The sequence below is a fragment of the Stylophora pistillata genome, chromosome 8 (genome assembly GCF_964205215.1).
Source record: "Stylophora pistillata chromosome 8, jaStyPist1.2, whole genome shotgun sequence".
Taxonomy (NCBI): Eukaryota; Metazoa; Cnidaria; class Anthozoa; order Scleractinia; family Pocilloporidae; genus Stylophora; species Stylophora pistillata.
The window spans coordinates 27,804,883-27,827,257 of record NC_142526.1 but is presented as its reverse complement, the minus strand read 5'-3'; the positions used below and the strand labels follow the sequence as shown (position 1 = coordinate 27,827,257).

Here is a 22,375-nt window from a genome sequence, read left to right as displayed (position 1 = left end):
GCTAAGCAGGAGAGCGATAATTAGGTTTCATGCCTTCCCGGTCACCGACAGGGTTGGTCTTCTGCGCACCCTTTGTTTGGTATCGTCATCCATGACGGCCTGTAGATTGGCGAAGGAGACTAGCAAAACCAGGGCCACAGAAAATTGTCTAGGGGAAAATGAAATTGCAACACCATTATCAGTTAAACGTGTTGTACCGTTGACTTTGTTTTTACACGTTACAAGCAAATACTATTCAGTTTAAATCGAATCACAATTTTTGAAATGAGTACCGTAAACACTCGCTGCGCAAATGTAGCCCTTGGAAAGTTGAACTATGTGGACAAATAATTACAGCTATGTTTCATCTGCGCATTCACTTAGGTTGCAAGCGGCCAAAAAACAGATATCACCGCACTTTCGCTCATTAAACATTTTCCTTTATCAGTTTAGTTGTAAAGCCTGTGCATAAAACCTCCGCGAAATTAATCGTGGCTTGCTACTCTTCCAAAAAAACAAAAATAACTTCTTTCCTTTTCCCTCTGTTCTCAACAAGCATTTTCCTGACAACCCCTCTATCCCTTTCCCTCACTTCCATATAATTAGTCAAGATTTGTTTTGTAAGCGTCACAAAGGTTATGTATGTATGCAAGAGATTATAAACTGCAAGTTATATTCTCTTGATGTATGTTATGTAAGTTAGGTGGCCGAAGTTTAACATGTTCTTTGATGTTTTCTTGCAGTTCTCCATGTAGATTTGGACCACAAGCAGAGAGACAGAGGGGGGGGAGGGGGGGAGGGGGCGGGGAGTAGGGAGAGAGAAAAAGAGATATACTAAGGACGAAATCGAACTGAAGAAAACTTAGTTAAATTCAAGAAAGTACAATCGGAATCAGTTCGTAGTTTATAATCTATTGGTTCGCGTTAAAAAGTAACAGCCCTACCTCAGCGATTTTCGGTCCATATTCAGTTTTGTCTTGTAGGAACAAGCAAAAGTTTTTAAACTCATGTGTAGTTACATACAATTTGTTCATCAGTAAGCAAGTCAGTCTTCCGAACCATGTGATATTTAGGTTTGTATAATTTTAGTGTTTTTACAATGCTTGCCTATGCTTATCAACTGCTGTAAACGTATTAATAAAGAAATGAAGTCATAAAAGTTCCAATAAATAATTCTATTTCCCCCATTGTCTCTCATGCGATTTCATACGATTTAACGAAAATAAACATACGAATCAATGAAAAAAGAGGGTCGTTTAAAAGGGCCTGGCAGCAAGTCAAAAAGTAGGCTATCTCTTTTTCTTTTTCGCGTATGGAAGATTGCCAACAGGAAAACAAACTCTGCGGACTCGAGCAGAGACTAGTCCTTGCAGTAAACAAAATCTAAACTTGACTTTTAGTGGGAGAAAATCGCTCGCTAGAAGTGCGACTTTTTCCCGCCAAAAGACTCAATCTGCAGGAGCCAGATACGAAGTAAAAACAGTAATGGCTAAAAGGGTCAAATCAAATGATATCTTTAAAACCTCAAAAAATGGCGTTTAATAAACAATATCCGCTATTTGGCACAAACATTTATGCACAGATATTTGTCTGCGAACATTATGTTCCAAGATACGAACAGTTTTCCGAGAGCGAAGCTCGAGGTAAATTGTGAGCTGTGAGGAACCAATAAAGTCCAAGGACAAATAAACAAGCATTTTTAGCGCTAATGTTATTAGAATAGCTTAATGCTTATATATTCAGGGTTGTGTCTTCTTAACCGTGGAAGTTGAGATCACGCTTGAGCTCCATGCAAGATAGAGGCACACATCATCGCCTGTTGTAAACAATGTGAAGCACTAACGGCTAATTTAGAGATAACCTCAAGGGCAGAGACTACTCACAGATGTGAACTTTACCCTAACTGAGAGTTCAAAAGTTTCATGCAAATAAATCGCTTAATAAAGCGTGGTATGTTTTGACGACACTTAACCGCCGGATAGCGATTATTCCGGCGGATAGCACAATCTAGTCTTTGGACAACCCAGACCTGGTGGATGGCACAAGTTTTATTTTTCTTAAAATTTTTTTGATTACTTTCTTATCATTTCAGCCGTAACTAAACAGACAAATAACAAAAATATAAAGAACCCGTAAATAATAATAGCTATGGCTTATTTCACATCATATTTTGCATTTGGGAGCATTTGGAAACCTTTTGACACGGAAGACTTCGGCAAAAATTGAAGTTTTGTTACTTCCCTTTTCGTTTCTGCATCTGGGTCAAACTTTTGCACTTATTGCGAGGGCTCAACTGTTTCTAGTCTTGGAAGAAAAATGAGAGAAATCAGTGGTTAATTTTGCTCCTTGTGTTTACTATAACTAAATGTGGTTCCAGAATAGAGTGAATTCGTATAATCCGTTCGTTATATGTACAAATTTGAAATGGTAAATTGGCCACCGTAACGATTACAAAAGCTGACGTTTCGAGCGTTAGCCCTTCGTCGGAGCGAAGGGCTAAAGCTAACGCTAAGCTCCGACGAAGGGCTAACGCTCGAAATGTCAGCTTTTGTAATCGTTACGGTGGCCAATTTACCATTTCAACTTTGTTGATATATCCAAATTATTTCGTTACTCCCACCGACGCAGTCCCAAACAGTTTCTTTCGAAACTATCAGCCCTTATTATCCAACTACAGCTAGACGAGTACAAATAACGCCAGAGACGAGTACAAATATCACGCGGTATTTGTACTCGTCTATTGTAGTATCGGTTAAACTGGTTTTCTCGCATCGCGCAAGCGAAGAATTGGATTGTAGTTACGAAAAAAAAACAAATGGCGGACAATTTGAATCATATTTCCGACGACAAAGAGTCAGAATGGCTGGCAATATAGATCTAAGTTCATTAGATGAATCGAGCGAAGAAAAACAGCTTGACGACCAGAAAATTTCTTCATTTAATGAAGACAATAGAAACAGCAGCACAACAACGCGCCAATTCCGTTCCGTTCCGCTTCGCATACTTCTGTCACGCACTCCCCGTAAATAAACATCCGCGAAATTCGCCCGCACTGAAATAACAGTTTGGCGTGTTCGATAATAAATAACTTATTGCAGTAAGTGGCTTGAACCCGGGGGTAACATGTGAAGGTGTAGACTGATCGTCCGGGTGAGTGTAGTCCTGAGAAGAACTGTTGTCGGTGGTAGTGACTGATGACGAGGAAAGAACATGTTCTGTCATAAATGTGGAAGAGAATGTGGGAACAATGAAAAATTCTGCCGTTGTTGTGGAACACTAAAATGGCGTGAAGAGGAAAGTGTGTTGTCCAGCTCGGGAGACGAAAGATTGGCTATAGAACATTACTTTAACAAGGGATTTCGTTACGAGACCATTCAGATACAATGAAATATATGAAGTTCATATAGTTTGAACTGCGGTATTAGATACATATGATACACGATCCTCGCAGTAGATAGCGGAATTTAAGCAATAGCGAAAATCAGACCTGAAAAAATTAGGCCTGTACGGGACTCGAACCACTGACCTCTGCGATAGTACTCACGCTTGCCACTTTCACGAAATGCATGACAACGCGGCCACAATGGAATCGTAGGTGCACTAGACCCAGGGGAGTTAGTTGGGGAATAGACGTGCAACTCCGGGAAATCAGGGGCAGCGGAGTGGCATGCGTGAGGGTGAGAGGCTGTGCTCTATTAGGCACATGTGCAAAAGAAGGGGATGAGACTTGTACTCAGGCATGCTACTTCCACAAAACGCATGACAACGCGGCCAAAATGGAATCCCAGGTGCACTAGACCCAGGGGAGTTGGGTAGTAGACGCGCAACTCTGGAAAATCACTGGAGCTGGAGTGGCATGTGTGAGAGTGAGGCACATGTGCGAAAGAAGGGGGTGAGCCTTGTAGTCACGCATGCCACTTCCACGAAACGAATGACAACGCGGTTACAATGGAACCTAGGTGCACTAGACCAAGGGGAGTTAGTTGGGGAATAGACGCGCAATTCCGGGAAAACAGAAAAAGCGGAGTGGCATGCGTGAGAGGAAGAGGCTGTGCACTATGAGGCACATATGCGAAAGAAGAGGGTGAGCCTTGTAGTCACGCATGCCACTTCCACGAAACGCATGACAACGCAACCAAAATGGAATCCCAGGTCCACTAGACCCAGTGGAGTTGGGTAATAAAAGCGCAACTCCGGTAAGTTAGGGGCAGCGGAGTGGCATGCGTGAGAGTGAGAAGCTGTGTACTATGAGGCACATGTGCGAAAGGAGGGGGTGAGACTTGTACTCTGGCATGCCACTTCCACGAAACGCATGACAACGGGGCCAAAATGGAATCCCAGGTGAACTAGACCCAGGGGAGTTGGGTAATAGACGCGCAACTCTGGGAAATCACGGGCGCTGGAGTGGCATTCGTGAGAGTGAGGCACATGTGCGAAAGAAGGAAGTGAGCTTTGTAGTTACGCATGCCACTTCCACGAAACGCATGAAAACGCGGCCAAAATAGAATCCCAGGTGCACTAGACCCAGGGGAGTTAGTTGGGGAATAGGCGTTTAACTCCGGGAAATCACGGCCGCCGGATTGGCATGCGTGAGAATGAGAGGCTGTGAACTATGAGGTACAGGTGCGAAAGAAGGGGGTGAGCCTTGTAGTCACGCATGCCACTTCCACGAAACGCATGACAACGCGGCCCAAATGGAATCCCAGGTTCACTAGACGCAGGGGAGTTAGTTGGGGAGTAGACGCACAACTCCGGGAAATAAGGGCCACCGGAGTTGCATGCGTGAGAGTGAGAAGCTGTGCAATATGAGGCACATGTGCGAAAGAAAGGGGTGAGCCTTCTACTCACGCATGCCACTTCCACGAAACGCATTAAAACGCGGCCAAAATGGAATCCCAGGTGCACTAGACCCAGGGGAGTTAAGGAATAGACGCGCAACTCCGGGAAATTACGGGCGCCGGAGTGGTATGCGTGAGAGTCAGGCACATGTGCGAAAGAAGGGGGTGAGCCTTGTACTCAGGCATGCCACTTCCGCGAAACGCATGACAACGCGGCCAAAATGGAATCCAAGGTTCACTAGACCCAGGGGAGTTAGGTAAGGAATAGACGCGCTAATACGGGAAATCAGGGGCAGTGGAGTGGCATGTGTGAGAGAGAGAGGCTGTCCACTATCAGGCACATGTGCGAAAGAAGGGGATGAGCCTTGTACTCACGCATGCCACTTCCACGAAACGCATGACAACGCGACCAAAATGGAATCCCAGGTGCGCTAGACCCAGGGAAGTTAGTTGGGGAATAGACACGCAACTCCGGGAAATCACGGCCGCCGGAGTGCCATGCGTGAGAGTGAGAGGCTGTGAACTATGAGGCACATGTGCGAAAGAAGGGGGTGAGACTTGTACTCACGCATGGCACTTCCCCGAAACGCATGACAACGCGGCCAAAATGGAATCCCAAGTGCACTAGACCCAGGGGAGTTGGGGAATAGATGCGCAACTCCGGGAAATCACTGGCGCCGGAGTGGCATCCGTGAGAGTGAGGCACATATGCGAAAGAAGGGTGTGAGCCTTGTACTTACGCATGCTACGTCAACGAAACGCATGACAACGCGGAAAAAATGGAATCCCAGGTTGACTAGACCCAGGGGAGTTAGTTGGGGAATAGACGCGAAACTCCGGGAAATCAGGGGCAGCGGAGTGGCATGCGTGAGAGAGAGAGGCTGTCCACTATGAGGCACATGTGCGAATGAAGGGGATGAGCCTTGTACTCACACATGCCACTTCCACGAAGCGCATGACAACGCGGCCAAAATGGAATCCCATGTGCACTAGACCCAGGGGAGTTAGTTGGGGAATAGACGCGCAACTCCGGAAAATCACGGACTCCAGAGTGGCATGTGTGACAGGCTGTGCACTATGAGGCACATGTGCGAAAAAAGGGGGTTAGCCTTGTAGTCACGCATGCCACTTCCACGAAACGCATGACAACGCGGTCAAAATGGAATCCCAGGTGCACTAGACCCAGGGGAGTTGGGGATTACACGCGCAACTCCGGGAAATCATGGGCGCCGGATTGGCATGCGCGAGAGTGAGGCACATGTGCGAAAGAAGGGGGTGAGCCTTCTAGTCACGCATGCCACTTCCACGAAACGCATGACAACGCGGCCAAAATGAAATCTTAGGTGCACTAGTCCCAGGGGAGTTGGGGAATATACGCGCAACACCGGGAAATCGCGGACGCCAGAGTGGCATGCGTGAGAGTCAGTCCCAACGCACTTTTAGGGACACGGGCAAAGCAAGGGGTGAGCCTTGCACGCACGCGTGCCACCTCTAGGAAACGCATGACAACGCGGTCAAAATGGAATCCCAGGTTTACTAGACCCAGGGGAGTTCGGGAATAGACGCGCAACTCCGGCAAATAGCGGACGCCAGAGTGGCATGCGTGAGAGTCAGTCCCACCGCACTTTGAGGCACACTGGCAAAGCAAGGGGTTAGCCTTGCACGCACGCATGCCACTTCTGGGAAACGCATGGCAACGCGGCCAAAATGGAATCCTAGGTTCACTAGACCCAGGGGAGTTCGGGAATAGACGCAGAGCTACGGAAAATTAAGGGCGCCGGAGCGGCGTTTGTTAGATAGGGTGCCATTACACTATGACGCATAAGTAAAAAGCGAGGGGTATGGCTTGCACTTACGCATGCTTCTACGAAACGCATGCCAACGCGCCCCAAATGGAATGCCGTGTTCACTGCATCTAACGAATTTTGGGAATAGACGCGTAACTCCGGTAAATCACGGGCTTAGGATTGGCAGGCTTTCGACTAAGCTCCCATGCACTCTGAGGCACCTGTGCAAACCAAGGGTGGAGGCTTGTACTCACGCATGCCACTTCTACGTAACGCATTACAACGCGCCGAAAACGGAATCCCAGGTTCACTAGACCCATGGGACTTCGGGAATAGACGGGCAACTCCGTATAATCACGGGAGCCGGAGTGGCATGCGTTCGTCTGTTCCCTTATGCACTTTGAGGCACCTGTGCAAACCAAGGGTGGATGGTTGTACTCACGCATGCCACTTTAACGTAACGCATGCGAACGCGCCCAAAACGGAATCCCAGGTTTGCTAGACCCAAGGGACGTGGGGAATAGACACGCAATTCCCGGAAATAACGGGCGCTGGAGTGGCATGCGTTCGACTGAGCCCCCATGCACTCTGAGGTACCTGTGCAAACCAAGGGTAGAGGCTTGTAGTCAAGCATGGCACTTTTACGTAACGCATCCCAACGATCCCAAAACGGAATCCCAGGTTCACTAGACCCAACAGACCTCAGGAATAGACGCACAACTCCTGGAAATCACGGGCGACGGAGTGGCATGCGTGCGACTAAGCCCCCATACCCTCTGAGGCACCTGTGCAGACCAAGGGTGGAGGCTTGTACTCACGCATGCTACTTCTACGTAACGCATGGCAACGCGCCCAAAACGGAATCTCAGGTTCAGTAAGCCCAAGACACCTGGGGAATAGACGCGCAACTCCGGGAAATCACGGGCGCCGGAGTGCCATGCGTTCGAATAAGCCCCCATGCACTCTGAGGCACCCGTGCAAACCAATGGTGGAGGCTTGTACTCACGCATGCCACTTCTACGCAACGCATTCCAACGCGCCCAAAAGGGAACCCCACGTTCACTAGACCCAAGGGAGCTCATGAATAGACGCGCATCTTCAAGTAATCACAGGCGCCGGAGTGGCATGCGATCGACTGAGCCCCCATGCAGTCTGACGCAACTGTAAAAACCAAGGGTGGAGACTTGTACTCACGCATAGCACTTGTACGTAACGCATGCCAACGCGCCCAAAACGGAATCCCAGGTTTACTAGACACAAGGGACGTCAGGAATAGACTCGCAACTCCTTGAAACCACGGGCGCCGGAGTCGCATGCGTGCGACAGAGCCCCCATGCAGTCTGAGGCACCTGTGAAACCCAAGAGTTAAGGATTGTACTCACGCATGCCACTTCTACATAACGCATGCCAACGCGCCCAAAACGGAATCCCAGGTTCACTAGACACAAGGAACGTCAGGAATAGACGCGCAACTCCGGAAAATCACGGGATACGGAGTGGCATTCGTTCGACTGAGCCCCCATGCACTCTTAGGCACCTGTGCAAAGCACGGGTGGACGCTTGTACTCACACATGCCACTTCTACGTAACGCATACCAACGCGCCCAAAACGAAATCCCAGGTTCACTATATCCAAGGGACGTCGGGAATAGACACGCAACTCCGGAAAATCACGGGATACGGAGTGGCATTCGTTCGACTGAGCCCCCATGCACTCTGAGGCACCTGTACAAACCAAGAGTGGAGGATTGTACTCACGCATGTCACTTCTACGCAACCCATGCCAACGCGCCCAAAAGTAAATCCCAGGTTTACTAGACCCAAGAGACCTCGGCAATAGACGCGGAACTCCGTTAAATCACGGGCGTCGGAGTGGCATTCGTTTGACTGAGCCCCTATGCACTCTGAGGCACCTGTGCAAACCAAGGATGGAGGCTTGTACTCACGCATGCCAACTCTACTTAACGCATGCCAACGCGCCCAAAACGGAATCCCAGGTTCACTAGACCCAAGGGACCTCGGGAATAGACGCACAACTCTGAGATATTACGGGCGCCGGAGTGGCATGCGTTCGACTGAGCCCCCATGCACTTTGAGGCACCTGTACAAACAAAGGGTGGAGGCTTGTACTCACGCATGCCACTTCTACGTAACGCATGCTAACGCGCCTAAAACAAAATCCCAGGTTCACTAGACCCAAATAACCTCGGGAATAGACGCGCAACTCCGGGAAATCACAAGCGACGGAGTGGCATGCGTGCGACTAAGCCCACATGCACTCTGAGGCACTTGTGGAATCCAAGAGTGGAGGCTTGTACTCACGCATGCAATTTCTATGTAACGCATGCCAACGCGCCCACAACGAAATCCCTGGTTCACTAGACCCAAGGGACCTCGGGAATTGACGCGGAATTCCGGGAAATTACGGGCGAGTTAGTGGCATGCGTGCGACTGAGCCCCCATGCACTCTGAGGCACCTGTGCAAACCAAGGGTGGAGGCTTCTACTCACGCATGCCACTTCTACGTAACGCATGCCAACGAGCACCAAACAGAATCCCAGGTTTACTAGAGCCAAGGGACCTCGGAAATAGACGCGCAACTCCGGGAAATCACGGGCTCCAGAGTGGCATGCGTTCGACTGAGCCACCATACACTCAGAGGCACCTGTGCAAACCAACGGTGGAGGCTTGTACTCACGCATGCGACTTCTACTTAACGCATGCGAACGCGCCCAAAACGGAATCCCAGGTTCACTAGACCCAAGGGAACTCGGGAATAAACGTGCAACTCCGGGAAATCACGGGCGACGGATTAGCATGCGTGCGAGTGAGCCCCCATGCACTCTGAGGCACCTGTGCAAACCAAGGATGGATGCTTATACTCACGCATGCCACTTCTACTTAACGCATGCCAACACACCCAAAACGGAATCCCAGGTTCACTAGACCCAAGACACCTCGGGAATAGACGCGCAACTCCGAGAAATCACGGGCGCCGGAGTGGCATGCGTTCGACTGAGCCCCCATGCACTCTGAGGCACCTGTGCAAACTAAGGGTGGAGGCTTGTACTCACGCATGCCACTTCTACGTAACGAATACCAACGCGCCCTAAACGGAATCCCAGGTTTACTAGACCCAAGGGAACTCGGGAATAGACATGCGAATCTTGAAGACAAGACCTCTGTGTTTGGGAATTTGTCTTGCCACGAAATTCCCAGGATGCGGTGGAGGCTTCTCATGTGGAAGATGTTGAGGCGTCTTCCTTGTCTGACATATGTCGTCCATGTCTCGCTACCGTATAGCAGCGTACTGACGACGCAGGCATAGTACACCCTTTACACCAAACGATTTTTAAGAGGATGGACAAACATATCAATATCATTTTGTTTCAATTTCGTGAGGTTTTGATGGTTTTTGTAGCCTTAGAAATAGAAGTGTCAAAACACCCCTTTTTCCGACCGTTTTTCGGTCTTCAGCGCAGACCTATTGACGATTTCAGTAGATTGGAATACGTACAGTTGTTGTTCTTGTCAAGACCTTTCTAACGGTGTGTCAAATGTTGTGATGGAATAGAATGGTGCGTAAAAAACTTTAAAACCCTTCTAACCGTGACCCTAACCTTGCAGACAGACCTGTACGTTACAAGACAAAAGGCGTCTAAAATAAAAAAAATATTAAACGTAATAACGTTACAGTTGGTCCACATGATGGAGAGTATGCCATAAACATCCTCTGAAAATTTTACATCTCATCTCTGAAGAAACAAGCTTTAAGCAGGTTTCACTTCAAGTCCTAATTTCAAGGTTGAGTTACAAGTTAATGTCTTGTGTAGGTATTATACCTATACTAGACATTTTTGCTTCGTTGAAAAATGCATGCTTTGAAACGATATGCTGCCCCATTAAAGAGAATGCACTTCACAAGCTACATGCCAAATTTGGGCACCATTGAGATAATTTTAGGGTGATTCCCATAGACGTGAATATGCTATTATGTTGACGCCCATCCACTAATATTGAAATTCAATACCAATGATTATCGAAAATTATAACTGTAGTACTTCGCTCACATCCGTATATCACAATTCTCTCCTCTCTACTTTCCAGTCTGCTCTACCTGTATTTGATTATTTTGTCTTGTTTTAACTCATTAGTAATTTTATTGTATTTAATTTGTATGACAACTCTACGTATCTTTTAGCTTATAATGTACCAAACTAATGCATATCTTATAACCCCAATAATATTTATATGAGCACGATCCTTCGCAGTAAAGCACTATTTGAGCAATAGTGAAAATCAGACCTGAAAAAAATTTCAGGCCTGTACGGGATTCGAACCACTGACCTCTGCGATACTAGTGCAGCGCTCTACCAATTGAGCTAACAAGCCAACTGGGAGCAGGCCTGATTTTCACTATTGCTCAAATAGTGCTTTACTGCGAAGGATCGTGCTCATATACGTCTCATAACCACAGTTCACACATATGTTTCATATGTTTGTTGTTGTTTGATTTATCATCTACGGGTTTATGTCGAATTAATTTGATGGCCTGCTCCCAGTTGGCTTGTTAGCTCAATTGGTAGAGCGCTGCACTAGTATCGCAGAGGTCAGTGGTTCGAATCCCGTACAGGCCTGAAATTTTTTTCAGGTCTGATTTTCACTATTGCTCAAATAGTGCTTTACTGCGAAGGATCGTGCTCATATACGTCTCATAACCGCAGTTCACACATATGTTTCATATGTTTGTTGTTGCCCAATAATATTGTAGCAATGAATTCTCTTTAGTGTATTGTAAAATCTCTTTAGTTTTTTGTGATAATGAAACTCCCTTAGCTTGCAATGTGTACTATTTACTTATTTATTTATTACTAATACCCGGCAAGACTAGCTAATGCTATATGCGGGTTGTGTAAATTTGCTTGTAATGTTCTATAAAATAATAATAAACAGACTAACAAACAATCCGAAGTACATTTACTTGGGCACAAAATCTAAATTCCTCTCGAAGCAGCATAGATATACATTATAACACTATAAAGATAGAGGCTTCACCGAGACTGGAAACAGGAAATTGGCTTTTTGTGTTTCTTCTTTTCCGGTTTTTTTCTTTTGGTTTTCTGAGCAACAATTGGCAAAATCGTACCGTGCTTTTTATCTACTTTTTTCTGTTTTGTTTTCAATAATTAAGATAAGATTAAATACATCACAGCGGGTGGATCTTTCTGCAAAATGATTCACCGAAATCTCAGTTCTGGATAAATCAGGCTGACACTGGGTTTTATCATACGTGAGTGATCAAGCTGTATTTTTCTGTGACACTTACATAATTATATCTATGCTAGATGCGTGTCCGCTGAATACCTCTAATACTTCACGTGGGCGCTAATTTTGCAAGCGGATTGGGTATTTTATTACAAGTATTCTAATTAGTCAATTCTCTCGACTAGAAACCAATGAAATATCGTTTTAGAAGCTACCTATTCCCATTCTTTTCTGTGCGGAAACCACCCAGTCAAAGTTGAAGTGTCTTACATGGGCAGAATGAGTGCAGCTAAACTTGTTTGGGTTCGTTTTCTTGGACAGATCGAGGCAGTATTACCTCGTAGACTTGTTCCGTTTTGGAAAGCTCCTGCTGGTGAGTATTTTCTCTTGATTTTGCGCTATTTTACATAGTGTTTGATTTCGGCGACGTAAACATGCATGTCTGCACTTAGCACTTCGTTAACGGATTTGGAAATGGCGTCGATTTTACCGGCATAATTTTTAAACAGAATAGAATCCCTGTTTATTTAACTTGGTTGCATTGGTTGGCCTCAAAAATTCAAGTTTTCATTTGTTTTTGAATGTCCATTACTTCATTTACAAACATGGAATGGATAACATGTTAGCCTTTGCCGACTGCAACATAACCGGCACATGACACGCCAGAGCATGGTAGGATTCTATCCTTCGTACGAAGGGTACGTTAATTTTGTCATTTAAGGCCAAAAGAATTCCATGATAAGCCAAATGCTAAGGATTCTAAAATTTTACGCCAATTGAGTGGCTGAAAGCGAGACTCGGGAAGGCAGACAATTGGAACTGCATTCATATCTTCCGGAGTGTTTTTTATGGAACATCCTTGCACGAAGGTGTCGCATGCACTACGTACCTTTTTGAAATACATGTCAGTCCAAACTGATACGTGTGTTAAGTGAGGTGGTATGAATGCCAGGGTACTGAAAACCAAAGGTCTTTTCATGTTATTTCAATTTATAGTCTTTCTCTAAATTGTTTCATGACCCTTACAAATTTTGTTTGAAGTATTTTACAGTTCTTTCCCGATTTTTGTGGTAAGATATGTGTTACACCTAAATTGTTCTAGACAGCCATTTGCAACAGTCACATCCCTTCAGAAAGTTTTAATAACTCTGGCATTACATACAATTTCTAGTTAATACTTTATTTTTTGAGATACGATGAAATATATGAAGTTCATATATTTTGTACTGCGGTATTAGATACTGCGATATTATGATGCACGACCCTCGCAGTAGATAGGGCGATTGAAGCAATAGCGAAAATCAGACCTGAAAAAAATCAGGCCTGTACGGGATTCGAACCACTGACCTCTGCGATACTAGTGCAGCACTCTGCCAATTGAGCTAACAAGCCAACTGGGAGCAGTGGTTTGAATCCCGTACAGGCCGGATTTTTTTCAGGTCTGATTTTCGCTATTGCTTAAATAGCGCTATCTACTGCGAGGATCGTGCATCATATGTATCTAATACCGCAGTACAAAATATATCAATTTCATATATTTCATCGTATCTCATTTATCACTTTCACGGGTTTATTACAAATCAACTTAATGGCCTGCTCCCAGTTGGCTTGTTAGCTCAATTGGTAGAGTGCTGCACTAGTATCGCAGAGGTCAGTGGTTCGAATCCCGTACAGGCCGGATTTTTTTCAGGTCTGATTTTAGCTGTTGCTTAAATAGCGCTATCTACTGCAGGATCGTGCATCATATGTACTTTATTTTTTTTTTTAGGAGGCTTGTGATTGCTTCTGTAATTTGTATATTTATTTATTTACTTTTTTAAGGGCCTCAAACTATCTTTTTCTGGGCACCAGCCTTCAAATGGGTAAGAACCTTAAAAAATGCCCATAATGTTATATACAAATTTTCACAGTGGTAGTTTGACAACTTGTGATGTAAGTATTAACGCCATATTTGTGATCAGTGGTGTCTTTCTCATGATCTGATAAGACTGGTTCACTCAGAGTTCAAAAGCATGTTGAACCCCCAAGGGTGATAAGCATCGCATTTCTTCCAAATGTATCGCCTTAAATATTAAAACACTTTCCCTCCCAAAATCTCATTAGTGATACCCCTCATTGTCTGCCATACAATTCTTGTAATGTTAGTTTGGAGAATTTGGTATTGGATCACCTGATAATCCCCTGATTTTCTTTTTTCCTTATTCTCATTACTTGTCTGCCTGATATTTTATTGATATAGTGAGGAGAAATTTTGTTGTGGTCACTTATGAGAGTTAAAGGGTTTTTAAGGTCACAAGAAAAAGGGAAATAATGACCAACCAAAGAAACTCTCTATTGTTTAGCAAATTCTTCTTGTTGGAAGTGTAGGGAATACGTGACCTCTCACGCGAAAACGTTCGGAACGGTTTGCTGTTTACGCACGGATGCTGTGTGTATGCCGTGCACTAGCCGTGCGAACGGATTGGCATCCGTTCGAACGGCTCAGGCTATCCATGCGAAAAAAAATTGCATCCATTCAAACGACTCGGGCTATCCGTGCGAAAAAAGTTTGCATCCGTTCAAACAGGTCGGGCTATCCACGCGAAAAATTTGCTTCTGTTCGAACAGCTCGGGCTATCCGTGCGAAAAAAATTTGCTTCCATTCAAATGGTCGCATTATCCGTTCAAAAAAGTCTTGATTAATTCACTCTAGCCGTTCGCAACTTGATCGCTCGAGCAGGAGTCACTTTTTGTAAACTTTTTTGTAAATTCTGTAAACTAAGTATGACAAAATTAAAAATTCAGTGAAATCTTGAAAAATGTTGTTTACTTTGACACAGACAGCAGGAGACACTCTTTGCATTCTTGCATGCGTAATGATCCGTGAATTCACACGCAAGGCAAAATAATACAAAATTTCTACCAGCTCAGTTTCCCTGAATTTGATGGAAATGTCTTCTAAGAAATATAACCTACTCTAAGATTTTCAATCTGACCAAATACAGAGAAGTTCTCGTTGCATATTCATTGCTTATTACCCGTACAGGGATGTCGATGTGATTTTGACACTAGTTGCTGGAACGACCTGAGGGTGCACTTGTTGTCTTGACTGTAAACGTGGAATTAGGAGTTACATCTCGAGCGTGGATTAGTATATAATTTTGACATTTTATGTATCTTAATATGGCGTCTTTTGCTTTTGGGCTTATTGTTGTTTTGTGGTTAGATGTTCTGAGATACTAGCGCATAGACGGCTGTCGTTTCTCCGCAGCAAAGGCAATAAAAAAATTCTTGAAACTATGAATTACAATGGAGATCAGGATTTTTGAATCAATCAGTTGTCCTTTATTAGAAAATGATCAAGCTGTTTGTTCTTATAAAGCTGCAAAGTTGCTTGTTCCAGAATAAAAGAGTATTACGGTTACGATTATTATCTTCGGTCGTCTGGCCGATCGACCACAGCGGTTCAAAATTAATTATTAAATTTTTATTCATTCGTCCATTCGTTCAACCACATCCGTTCAAAAATTTTTGAGTTCATCCGCTCGACTGCATCCGTGCAATTATATTTTGTCAGCCGTGTATCCGTTTGACTACACCCGTTGAAAAATTTTTGTCAGCCGTGTGTCCGTTTCACTTTATCCGTGCAAGAATTTTCTTCATCTGTGTATCCATGTGATTTCATCGGTGCGAATAGTTTTTTCAACTGTGTTTCCGTTTGACTTCATCCATGCCAATATTTTCTTCATCCATGCATCTGTTTGGCGGTTCCGTTTCAAACGGCTTGGCTATCCGTTTCTCATCTGTTCCCTTGCCGTGCATTCACTGGCCGTGCGTTCATTCCTAAGGAACTTTTTCGCGCGAGAGGTCACATATATACATGTACTGTGAGGAAAATGAGTGACATGATTGCTGCACCTATTGAAGATTTTGTACTGTTTTTGTTGAAGGGTCTTGTATTTGCTGGTATTGCTGATCTTGCAAGACCAGCTGATAAACTCAGTCCATCACAGTCAACAGCCTTGGCAGCTACTGGTGAGTTCATGTGTTCCATTCTCATTTAACCCAGTTTGGTTAGCTGAAGTTGTTCAGTGCCGGACTGCCGTGTGGGAGGTAGAGCACTCAATTCCCAGAGCAGACAACACTTAGGGTCATAACAGAGCAGAGTGTGCTTCCTGAATAACACTGTTCTGAATAATCACCCTGTTTTGAATAAATGCCCTCCCTTGAGTTACCTAAGTAAATAAGCTTCATGGTCACTAAATGGGATCAGTGCTAACAGTAACCGTTTAACTACCCTAAGTGATTAACAAGTAACTTCTCCCAAATCTCCCTATGAAATACATAATATATTATCCATAAACCAGGTAATGAGAATGCTCAAACTTGTCCAGTAGAAGTTTTTATCTTTATCTAACACCAAATTCTCATTACTAATTCACGAGGAAATAAGTGTATGCTACTGTAAGAGGAGAAAATTAATATGAAGATCTTAGGAGTTAACTAAAGGTTCCAGAGAGCGGGTACAGTCGAACCTCGATTATCCGGACTTTTTTCTCTGGTCCCAATTTTTTCATGAATACTAATTAGTTGTGATCGTGAAAACTCAAAATCGCAAAATGCCCAAAAATCATATCAAAAGACTGTTGAAACAGCGTATTATCCTGTGCACTTTTCAAAATTCGGACAACAGCAAGTCAAATTCACAGCCCGAATTCAGAGAGGATAATATCGCTGAGTCCATGGTCCAAATGTTGGAACATGTGCAGCAACTTGACAATGAGGAAATGCCTAATAATCGCGATGTGGAAGACTGGCTTAATCTGGAAAATGAGCTCTCGAATTCACCACAAATGTCTGATGAAAAGACATTAGCCACCATTGTCAGAGATTTGACAGAAAACGAAAGTCTATGTAGTGATGAGGAAGATGAGGGCGAGGACGAGAAACTAGTATCGATTAAAGAGGCAGTGCAATGTTTCCAAAAATACTCATCGTGGATGGAATCACAGAACAATATTGACCCTGTGCAGTTAATGCAGCTAAGATGAACAATGGACTTTGCAATGTGATCAAACCATAAGTCTTTGAAGCAAACAAACATGCTTGAAAAGTTTAGACCTTTGTAAATACCTGAACTGAATGTTTTTATTTGTAAATACATAAAGGCTGTGTAGATGTAACAAATAAAATGATTTCTTCACTCTGTGTACTTTTGTTTACATTTCTATGTCATAAATATTCATATTTTCAATTATCCGGACTCTTGATTATTCGGACTATTTACCGAGGTCCCGACGAGTCTAGATAATCGAGGTTCGACTGTACTTGGTCTCCTTTGGTTCAAGTGCATTTTGTCAGTTATAGCATATTTAGTGGAATACAGCTGTCCAAATAGAGTGTTGTTCACCAGTCAGAGAAGTTTATAAGTCTTCTTGAACTTTACAAGCTAGGTGCAAACATTACAGGGTTTGTGCAGGTCCTGAAAAAGTCTGGAAAGTCCTGGAATTTTAATTTGACATTTTTGACGACTGGAAAGTCCGGGAAATGTATGTAGATTGTAAGGAGAAATGAATTTGAAATCTCGGGAAATCTTGGGTTTAAGGTGAAATTTGGAGTCCTGGAAAAAATCAGTCTGAGTCCTGGAAAAGTCCTTGAGATTATGTCTGGGAGTGTAGGCACAAACATTAAAAACAAATTAATAGGTTTTTAGTTTTTCAGTAAGTCAGTTGTTCAGTCATCTTGCTTGATCACAGTTACTTGGGCATCAAACTGTAGTTCTAATTTCTGTAGAGCAGGGAGATAATCAGGCAACTGTACAGCTCTGTTTTGTAGTACTTTATTTTAAATTGTCTGTAAATTTTTTCTAATGCTACTAATGTTATTGTTATTATTACATTACTGTAGGATTGATATGGGCACGGTATTCATTGGTAATCATCCCCAAAAACTGGTTGCTCTTTAGTGTCAACATTGGTCTTGGAATTACGGGAATAAATCAACTCTGCAGAATAGCATAGTATGTGAAGCATTATTGTGCATTTCCATCAGTCTTTTCTGTTTTCTTATGGTGTGAAAACACAGATGTGACATTTTTGACTTAAGGTGCATTTTGAGAAGTAGTCCAAAAGCAAGAGAAGACTCAAGTTTTCACAGCTTCACCTGAAAAATTGGCCAGCTGGGACAACTGTTTCAAGTTTTTTTTCAAACCTTTGCCACATAAAGTGCTTTAATTTTTCCCAAACCTGAGGGCCAGTTATTTAAACAAAGTTAAGCTGTGGATTAACAAAACCATGTTCTAAGCCATCTTCAATGTAGCCAAACCTAAACATTAGGTTTAGGACGTGACTTGTATTGAATTATGTCAACCCTATTTTAGAGAATCCCTAAGGCCCACTGTTTGTATAAAACAGTGGTTTGGGTTAGATCTTGGGGAAATAGCTGGCCATGAGTATTTATGTTACACTGAATGAATTTTGCATTACTAGAGCCCTGTTTAGTAGCAAAACCTCATGTCCGGCTCAAGAGGCCAAATCATCAAGTAGAATGCATGACAGTAATCATTAAAATTTCACTTATATCTTCAGTTACAGGTATACCCTTGAGAAATCAAAAGAATCAAATGAAAACCAAGCAAAAATAGAACAGACAGCAAACTGAGGTCATGGGAAATTGGAAGGACATTATAAATAATGAATAATGAGTCTTTTTGTGGGAGTAAAGTTGATTGGTGAATATTATTGTCAGTCTATGCATCAGAACACTTTTTCAATCATTGATTTTTTGTGTAAGTTATTTTTAATCCAACTGGTATTAACTGGTGGGGAAAATCAGGTGTTATCTAGTATAATTATGTTTCAAGAGGTGCTATGCTAGAGTAACCTGTAATTAAACTATTCAATTAAAATATTTAGCATTTTTCATAATTCAAATTTTGTGTAGGTCAGAGTAGTTACAATGGAGTTGCTGTGTTTGAATGACAGAAACAGAGAATTGGCCAGCAACTGTGAATTCATCCTAGTGAGACAAGTAATAGGGGGCTAATGCTCGAAACGTCAGCTTTTGTAATCGTTACGGTGGCCAATTTATCATTTCAACTTTGTTGATATATCCAAATTATTTCATTACTCCCACCGACGCAGCCCCAAACAGTTTTTTTGCGAAACTATCAGCCTTTAGACAAGTAATAGGTTTTGAAATAATAATGCTTCTCATTGGTATTATTAGTATTTAAATTAGCATGTATTTTTTTAAGAAGGGCATATTTATTCATATAGTCTTAGTATCATACAAGTCATAGAAGATTACAAGCAGGAGTCATGATCATGAATTAAAAGTAAATTGTGTATAAAAATAAAGGTTTTGTTTATACATTTCTGTGTTTTGATGACTTGCACAGCTTGGAAAGTGGGACAAATCTAAGATACAATGTGCTTGTGAGCATTGTTTTACTGTGCTTACTATAATTATATTATCTTAGTTTATAGAGTATAAGCTATTTTCATAGATCATGTGAATAAATATCCAGGCACAGTATTTGTAGTTTTAAACATTCAAGATTCAATTGACTCTTTTTACCAGGGAATCCAGTCAGAATTATTTTCCTGTATTTCAGTACTCCAAGTTCTTTCATTATGCAAACCTAGAATGAACTAGGCCAATTAAACCAGAAAAACTTCATTGTTAACTTCTGACTGGAATTACATATATCTTGTTGGATGTTTTGTTGTTTAGTATCGCTGAGTATATTGATGAGTTGTGTTGTATTTTAACAAGCCTGTGGGGCAAGTCAAAATACAAATAATGAGTAAAAATACTCAGCAATACAACACACCAAAATGTCTACTAAGTTATTTATTATTCAACATGCCAAACTGTTATTTCAGTGCAGGTGAATTTCGCAGATATTTACTGAGTGTGACAGGAGTATGCGAAGAGGAATGGAATTGCCCTGTTGTCGTGTTGCTGTTTCTATTTCTTTTAATAAATTATGAAATTTCATTGTTGCCTAAGTACTTTTCTTCACTCAATTTATCAAATAAACTTGGATCAACATTTGCCAGCCATTCTGACTCTTCGTTGTCAGAAAAATGATTTAAACTGTTTGCCACTTCAATCCCATTCATTGCTTGTGTGATGCAAGAAAACCTGACCAACCGGTTCTCCTGAATACAAATACTGTAATTTTGTACTTGTTTTGGGCATCATTTTTTCTCTAGGGAGTGTTTTGGTTTCTTCTAGGGTCATTTCTGGTCATATTCTTTTTTGCCCAAATAACAAAATTGCTGTGCCAGCCTGTCATCCTTCTAAAGGGGTATGTTGTTCATTTCAGAGGGTACAATGTATAACAAGCGTAATTATCTTCTTTCTTCTGTAGCATTATGGGTCTCTGAAGACCACCACTCCTCACTGTTCCCTTTACCCTTGTTTCTTGGAATTCTCCAGGGCTCAAAGTATGAAACCAACTTTCCATCCTTAGTGGGAAAGATGCTCTTCATTTTGAGACCAAATTCTTTTGTCTATAACACAAATCACATTAAAGTTTGAGAGAGATTCTTTTACAAGAGGTTAGGGGAATTTTTCAACAGGGGAAAGTTTTACACCAGTATCTCACTAGCACAAAGGGCACACATGTTCATTAGGGAACACCCAATTATCACCTCACCCAAGCTTCCTTATCAAGGTCTACTGGATTGGTGAAATTTAGTTTGAAGGTATTCTCAAAACACTGAGGGAAAAAGAATTATCATCGTAGTAGTGGAAAAGGGTCAGAAACTAACTATATCCACATGAAAACAATGAAAAGTGGCAAAAATTGGACACTGATGTATTGGAAACAAGGCATACCAGTGAATTTTTAGCAAATGTAGGAGAACTTTCATCACTTTTTCTTTTACAAAGAGGTGGGTTACATGATCCTCAGGAATCACCCTCCCTAGCTATGCCTTTATTTAATAAACAACCCACACACAAAAACTGAAATGCAATGGTGACATTTACAGGAGATTATGGATGAAAATCAACAGGAGACAAAAAGCAGGGTTCTTGCACTTTTTCAGGAACCCAATTCAATGACTTTCAAGGACTTTTAGGTCATTTTCAAGGACCTTGGCTCTCAAATTCAAGGACCTTTTGCATTAAATAGGAGCTAATAGAAATAAAAAAAAATTGCTCTTTATTCATTTGATAAATTTCAATAACATGAAAGTGCGTGCAGGACCGGCTGAAAAGTCCAACGAGCGTGACTTCAAGCGTGCACATCAGAGTGATCACCTGCTAGGTGACAAAGGTTATTTTCAATGCACCAATCAGGTACAAAATACATAAAAAATCACATGTCAAAGGAAAACTCGTTTTTGCGATTTGTGCTAGAAACTTACACTTTCAACACTGAAAACAAAAGAAACCTTTGACTTTGATTCATCTGTACTTATTTTCAAGGACTTTTCAGAATTTTTCAAGGACCTGAGTCTAAATTCAAGGGTTTTCAAGTTCTTGAAAACAAAAAATTAAATTCAAGGACTTTTAAGGACTCTCAAGGAGCGTGGGAACCCTAAAAAAGGGTTTTTAACCACAGCTGACTCCTGGCTAATAGTCACATCAAAATAAAATATCTGCTGTTTTCTTGCCTATGCGGGGCCATGGTATGTTTTCGTTTAATGACTTGCCTTCAACCAACCAAGGGTAATCAAATATACCACCTCAAAATAATAATTTTAATGCCTGAGGGTGGTTAGGCCGAAATTTTTCTCTTAATCTAGATATAGGGTGAATCTTGAAAAAAAGCTTTAAATATTTTGAAGAATAAAATGTTAGTATTCAAAATAATTCACTTTCCAGTCAGTCTCTTCAGTGAAATCCTTTCCTAAGTAACCCCGCTTCCTCTTCATGTTGTCAACGACATACACCAAAATCACATGCATGTGTGATGATACGTTATAAACAAGTGAAATTTTCTTTAATGAGTCACGAGAAAGGTCAGTCGTTGCCCACCGAATCACCGCACCTGACAAAAATTACGATATAATAAAACATGACACGAAACAATGACTCAAAGGAAGGGTTGAAAACAGAAAATAAAGTGATGATTATATTTTCAATTGGTAATTTTCTCGTTTACCCGTAGCTAGCTAAGGACATATACCACACGCTCGCCACTAAAAACCTACTTCACAAAAGCGCAAACGAGGTAGTTACACGTTTTCTTACATCTTTGACTCCAAGAGCAGTCTTCACTCCAAATATCAGAAGACCAACCCCACTAACGGCAATAACAGTGCCCCATCCAAGAGCCCTCATGGCTAGTTTCGCCCCTTCTTGTTGACGTTGATCAAAAGAACTTGGACTTCTCCTTCGCGCTTGTCCGATAGCATATCCAAAACCACCAGCCATTGACGCAAAAGTTACACCACTTAACAACAAAGCTCCTGCCAAAACATCAGTTGATTTCACGTTTTGAGATGCATCGTTCTCATGAATTTTCTCGGCATATTCGTCCGCCATTTTGAATGTTACATCGCGGGCTCA

The 22,375-nt window shown here is 42.5% G+C and overlaps 3 protein-coding genes across 3 annotated transcripts; 2 read left to right on the top strand and 1 right to left on the bottom strand.

Annotated features, from left to right (window-relative positions):
• The first annotated feature begins 12,088 nt into the window (after nt 1–12,088).
• Nucleotides 12,089–19,221, top strand: LOC111322442 (mitochondrial pyruvate carrier 2). The gene is made up of 5 exons (XM_022925544.2): nt 12,089–12,242; nt 13,691–13,731; nt 15,799–15,883; nt 17,756–17,867; nt 18,436–19,221. Exons 1-5 carry the CDS (start codon nt 12,140–12,142, stop codon nt 18,506–18,508), a joined length of 414 nt encoding a protein of 137 aa, XP_022781279.1. The 5' UTR covers nt 12,089–12,139; the 3' UTR covers nt 18,509–19,221.
• On the top strand, nt 15,903–17,056 carry LOC148725722 (uncharacterized). Its single transcript, XM_088729539.1, has one exon. It carries the CDS (start codon nt 16,468–16,470, stop codon nt 16,897–16,899), a length of 432 nt encoding a protein of 143 aa, XP_088585665.1. The 5' UTR covers nt 15,903–16,467; the 3' UTR covers nt 16,900–17,056.
• Nucleotides 19,011–22,364, bottom strand: LOC111322435 (transmembrane protein 242). The gene is made up of 2 exons (XM_022925534.2): nt 22,058–22,364; nt 19,011–20,367 (listed from the first exon to the last, which is right to left on the bottom strand). Exons 1-2 carry the CDS (start codon nt 22,349–22,351, stop codon nt 20,206–20,208), a joined length of 456 nt encoding a protein of 151 aa, XP_022781269.1. The 5' UTR covers nt 22,352–22,364; the 3' UTR covers nt 19,011–20,205.
• Nucleotides 22,365–22,375: the final 11 nt, after the last annotated feature.

Coding starts and splice junctions, on each gene's coding strand:
- LOC111322442 (XM_022925544.2), top strand. CDS start 12,140: ATGGGCAGAATGAGTGCAGCTAAACTTGTTTGGGTTCGTTTTCTTGGA. Junction 13,732..15,798: donor GGGCACCAGCCTTCAAATGG/GTAAGAACCTTA, acceptor TTTTTGTTGAAG/GGTCTTGTATTTGCTGGTAT. Junction 17,868..18,435: donor CAACTCTGCAGAATAGCATA/GTATGTGAAGCA, acceptor TTATATCTTCAG/TTACAGGTATACCCTTGAGA.
- LOC111322435 (XM_022925534.2), bottom strand. CDS start 22,351: ATGGCGGACGAATATGCCGAGAAAATTCATGAGAACGATGCATCTCAA. Junction 20,368..22,057: donor CTGCTCTTGGAGTCAAAGAT/GTAAGAAAACGT, acceptor TTTGTGTTATAG/ACAAAAGAATTTGGTCTCAA.
- LOC148725722 (XM_088729539.1), top strand. CDS start 16,468: ATGCCCAAAAATCATATCAAAAGACTGTTGAAACAGCGTATTATCCTG.